This window comes from Mytilus galloprovincialis, chromosome 2 (assembly GCF_965363235.1).
Source record: "Mytilus galloprovincialis chromosome 2, xbMytGall1.hap1.1, whole genome shotgun sequence".
Classification (NCBI taxonomy): domain Eukaryota; kingdom Metazoa; phylum Mollusca; class Bivalvia; order Mytilida; family Mytilidae; genus Mytilus; species Mytilus galloprovincialis.
In genome coordinates this window covers 72,753,073-72,759,109 of record NC_134839.1, presented here as the reverse complement: position 1 = coordinate 72,759,109, position 6,037 = coordinate 72,753,073, and the positions used below count along the sequence as shown (strand labels likewise).

General features: G+C 31.3%; 1 protein-coding gene across 1 annotated transcript; it reads right to left on the bottom strand.

Annotated features, from left to right (window-relative positions):
* Positions 1-830: 830 nt before the first annotated feature.
* Positions 831-2,105, bottom strand: LOC143062539 (uncharacterized; the record flags this gene model as incomplete). The annotated part of the gene is made up of 1 exon (XM_076234204.1): positions 831-2,105. A coding segment is annotated over one exon (1,275 nt), but the record flags the coding sequence as incomplete, so codon positions are not given.
* Positions 2,106-6,037: the final 3,932 nt, after the last annotated feature.

Genomic DNA, 6,037 nt, shown 5'->3' with positions numbered 1-6,037 from the left:
TGATGATTTTTTTTTAACCGGAAAACTGATTTGTTGGACTGAAAGATTGACAGACAGATAAACAGAGTGCAACCTAAACGTCCCCTTCTACATTTGTACTTCTTTGTCAGTAGTGAACTAATTATATGGAATGACAACAATTTTTTTCTCTGTCTAATCTAAATAATCGATAAAATGTAGTGTGATTTACATTTCTGCTCCATGTAGATATTTCACACTGCTTAACAATGTAATTTCTCTGCATAAGAAGTGAAAACTAAAACAGTTTGTGTTCATATGTCTCTAATCTCCATTTCAAAATGTTATACAACCATTTATTTGTACATATTACAAATATAAAGTCTGTTTAAAATAAATTAATACACATGAGATTTTGATTAGATATATCGAAACATTTTGATATAACAAACTTGCAATACATTAAAGAACAAACTTAACTATTTAAAATTGAGAAAATTTGATAAATTCAAATGAAACTTAATTAACGTGTAACAATAAATAATATGCATATATAATTAATGTCAATAACAGTCCAGGAAATTTCTAGATAATAATCTACATGATTTACAATGATATTGCACATTTATACACAACAAATCACAGATGTTTAGCACTATATAATTTAACACAGATATGCTTTATTCTTATCACAATATAGTCTATATCACAGATATGCTTTATTTTTATCACAATATAGTCTTTATCACAGATATACTTTTATCACAGATATGCTTTTATCACAGATATGCTTCTATCACATTGTCCATTCTTCAGAAGTCCTGAAACTGTTAGAAAAATGCACTGCATTTGACCAACATTGAAGAAAGACATTACTGCTCCACATCATCCAGTGGTGAGACCAGTGTTTCACTGAGATTTCGGTGGTGAAGAAGAGAATAGCACCGATGACACATTATCTGCGCCAGGGCAGGTTTTGTGCAACATTTGTTATGCAACCACTGATCACAGGTGTCACATTGAAACCAATCAATGTGCGTTCCCCGGTCTCGCTTGGGAACGCGTCCTGGCGGATCAGTGTCATGGCAAATTTTACACAAAATCACATCAGCCTGATCGCTGGTATCAGAGACATAACCGTCAACAATGTCCATGTCAATTTCCTCGTCATCGGTACCCCCCTCCTGACAATATGCAATAGTCGCCTGACTGTCATCCGTCTCATCGTCCGTCATGTGTATAATAACTGGAGAAAGAGCCTTGTCTCTGAGACCATCGATCTGCCAGAGCTTTTCTTCATACTCCCTCACCACATGAGTTTCAAATTTAGCCCAGCGCTCCGCACTGAAATGGGACTTGCCCTCCTCAAAAAGCTTCTTACAATCTTTAATTTTGTAGGTAGATTTTTTTCTAGCTACGAAGCCTTTCAAGTCAGACCAAACCATTTCAATGGGATTGAGCTCACAATGGTAAGGGGGTAATCGTAAAACCACATGGCCATGAGCTTTTGCAAGTTCGTCTATCACATATTTTTTCTGAGGCTTGTGCTGATTTACCAAATCAAGCAGCCCAGTCTTTTTCATTTTGGGGTCATAATGAACATTGTTCTTATCCAACCATGCCGAGATACCTGGTTTATTAGCACCTGTAGAAGGTGCCCTCGACTCAGGATCTAAGTGGCTGTGATACAGAGCATTGTCCATTACAACTACAGACTGGGGAGATAGTCTAGGGATGAGCGTGTCTCTGAACCATTCTGTGAAGTGTTCACTATTCATTTCATCATGATAATCCGAGCTGTTGGTTTTCGACTCAAAGATAAGGCCAACACCAGGGATGAGGCCTTGTTGAGAAGATCCAGCATCTAGGATTATCAAACGAGTGCCTTTACCAGATGGTAAAGAACGCCCGCTGCCCTCACAGTGTGGCTCAAAGACTGACATGGATGTGCTAGGTTCATCCAGCCAGTCACCCTTGACTACATGATTGGAATTCAACCAAGTCTCATCTAAATACACAATATGACGCTCTTGCTGCCTGTACTTGCGTATCTGACGCAGATAATGATGACGAAGAGCGACAACATCATCCCTCTCAACCACATGACGTCGGCCCGATCCTTTCTTGGAAAACCTAAAAAATAAGAATTACTAGTTTAAAGTCATGTCTGCATTCCTTAAAAAATAAGTTAATGAAACGCTTGTACATTTTGTATGGGAAAAACAATGTCACAAAATTAATAGCCTTTATTGCTTGGTGTTGATACATGTAGATACATGTCTGCTTAATGTCTACAGCTTATTTCATAAAACATTTGTGTTTATTAATTCATGTGTCTCTATTTAGATAAGTATATTGTTGTATGATTTTGTTACTGATTCAATCATTGGCATTTATTGCATTCTCCTCAGAATAAACAAATAATTAATAGGAATGATTTTTTTCTCTATAACTGATTTATCACTGCAAAAGAAATGTAATTTTCAAATACATTGTTTCCTACATACTGACTTCTAATAATACTTCTAATTACAGATTCTACATTTGGCTGATGATCACAGTGTTAAACAAAAATGTCAATATTGTGCAGATGTCTTGTGTTTTGCATCAGATATGGGCTGTTATACCATAAATTTACATATATATATATATGAAGTTCCTTCTGTTGTCCCAAAAATATAAATTAATTTTAAAATGAAATAAGATTGTTTTTTGTGTGTGCTGTAAATATAAAAAGATTTGGTCTGATTGACAATGAGACAACTCTCCGCAAGAGACCAGAATGACACTGACATTAACAACTAAATGTCACTGTACAGCCTTCAACAATGAGAAAACTCATATCCATAGTCGGCTATAAAAGGCCCCTAAATGTAACTTCATTTTCTTGTGTTTAACAAGTATGCTATTTTGCTTGTCAATCAGAAAGGAAATAAATTCCCTACCTACTGAACCATACAAAGCATTGGTATAACATTAAATATAGACTTTGCTTTACATTCGGAATATATTATTGAAATAGAAATTTGTTGAAACTTTTATATAGAAACAATTTTTAAGTCATTCCTTTTATTATTTTAAAAATACTGCTGATTTATCCATTTTTTGTTGGTACTAGTTTTCCAGGATTGAGAAAAGTTATGTTCCATTTACATGTTCTGTTGTACATTAAACCTTTAAGTTCAAGGTTTACATCAAATGATGAAAAAAATCCTAGGAAAGTTGGACTTTGCAAATTCTAAGGAATCCAAAGTTGTTATTACTTAAAAATGTAAATTTTGATAAATATTTACCAAAAACCCAGTGACTTCACTGTTCTCACTACTGTTGACAAGGATGCAGTAATGTCTTTCTCTTTCAGGACTACATGAAGACGGGGCATGGACACCACCTCTTTCTTCCTATACATATCATATATGGTCCTCTTTACTACATTCCGGTTAAAGTCGTCCAGCTTCCAAGGCTTTGGACCAGGCTTCTGTACTGATGACTTGTGCACTTCCTTAACTACATTCTGCACTGGATCCAAAGCCTCGATCTTCCTCTTCAAAGTACTGAGGCTTATTCCTGAAAATAGAGAGAAATTATTCAGAAATATAAACATTCATTTGTTTTGTGTTAAGTGTGTACACTTTAATAATCAACAAAATATGAGATAATGAGAGTATTAATCTTTTCAGGAGATTTTATAATTGTATATAATGAACACATTTTCTAGTACATTTTTATTTTGTAAAGTACTGGTTTGTGTGAAGCTGTGAGTGTCACTGTATTGTTTTATTGAACTTTTTTAATCTTGAAGTTATGCATGTGTAAATAATTTTGATTGAATGTGATGACTTAAATGTTCTTCTGTTTTTAACGTTTCCTGAGATAATTTCAAATCTTATTTTCATGAAACTTTGGAAAATTGTTTATATATATATATTAAAACAGGCTCCTTTAATTTAAAAATTCAAGATCTTACTATTCTGAGTTATAGGATTTTATAAATTAAGAATAGGGGGATTTCAAGTTTTATAACTATAACTCATAAAAAACAGTCAGTAACTAAAGTTAAATTTTCAGACAATGAACAACAAATTGCATTAATCAGTTTTCATGTAAGTCAAGAATTCAGATTTGCCAGTGTTTTACCATAAATATTTACACTACCTGTTGCCTTCACCATGCGTGACCAAGGATCACTCAAACACCATGGCTTTCCAATCTTCTTTTCCATAGTGAAAAATTTAAACATTTTTTCAAGGAGGTGTGAAACCTGCAAAAATCAATGGGAAATATCATTTTTAATTTGGACAATTTCTGTTGTTATATTATAAAGCTTTCTGAATTGAGTGTTTTTCAATAAATTATGTGAAAAAGTTTTAACTGGAAGTGTACAGTTTATATTTTCTTCATTATTATTAACAATTTATTTTAACCAGATCATGATAATTACTTAATTGTTCATGCTTGTTGTTAGATTGCTGGCTTAATAACATTTATCCTATACCACAAATTTATATGAAATAAGTAGTATAATTTTTAAACTACCTTGTATCTGATGTGGATATAATCTTTATTTTGTATATATCTTAATATTATATATGTTATTATTATTGATGTCATCAGAGCTAACGTTGTGACAATACATGTAAATCCGACATAAAATTAATTTTCCATTCCATTATATTTCTATTCAATAAATTTATAACAGTTTTTAATCAATTGTGTAGCATTTACTTGTTATTATTCTGGTGATGCTTTACTTGAGGCTATTTATAATTGTTGCATGGCTTAGAAAATTTAGCATTGAAAAATGTTAATATTGTAACCAACAATTTGACCAATTAATGGGAGATAAATCTATTTCTTGTAGGGATTATCTCCCTTAGTACAAAATTCCTTGAAGGAATTCTGTTTTTTATATAAATTGAATTTGAGTGCACAATGGATGGAATAATTTGTCAAGACACATTTGCATAACTGTTTTTGAATTTTAGGACAGTGTGAGTTTTTATTTCTAAAAATAAAATCTGGGCCGACACATATTTCTAGCATTAAAAATCCATTGTTACAGAATTAACTTGTATTTTTAGTCTGATGTTAGTAATTTCTTTTCCCTGACACATTTTCCTATGAATTGAAGTCCATCATTAATTTTCCTAGATAAAAGCATCCATGTCCTTTTTTTTTATAGGAAAAGATTAATAATGATTCAAATCATTTAGTACATATACACAATTGAAATTTTAATGTTATGTTTTAATATTGAATAAGAGTTGTGTATTTATAATTTTCTTGAAATGGATGTTCTAGAAAATTTTATCAATGTCAATTATATTCTTAAAACATTCATGTCCTTTATTTTAAAAGGACAATTTTGATAAAACAAATTATTTACATGTAAACAATGACAATTCAATTTTATGTTTTATAATTAGAGTTGTGCATTATAAATACTAATGGAATTCATATCCCCACACTAATTTTTCCTAATAATTTCCATGTCATTTATTATCCTAGTTAAAAAAGTCCATGCCTTTTATTTTAAAAGATAAATTTAAATGTTGTTTCTATATTGTTTTAGATTTGTGTACAAATATTTTTTTTAAATGTATGTCTCCAGACTAATTTTCTTTAAAATGACATCATGTCATTAGCATTCCTAGCTTATAATGTCCATATCCTTTTTTTATGGAAAAAATAAATGAAACTTTCAAAATATGCTTATTTTGATAATAACTATAATTATAAATTGAAATTACTAGAAAAACAAACAATAGTACAATTTTTCCAAGGATAGTAAGTGCCAGAGTGACACATGTTTTACTTGTTATGGACTTCCACTCCTAGTAAAATAATGGTCAAAGACTATAGTAACAAGGATAAAAAGTTGGGCAGAAAATTTACTGTTAAATAATTCAATATTCAATTATTTCTTAATTCATAGTCAGGTTGAGATGTGAATAATGTCCAACTCACAAATGAGTAGGTTCTAATTTATGTTATCTTATTGTAAAATAAAGGCATGTCTCTGTGCGAACAATTTCCTCTATTTTTTTACCCATATTATTGCACTTACAGGTATCTGGCA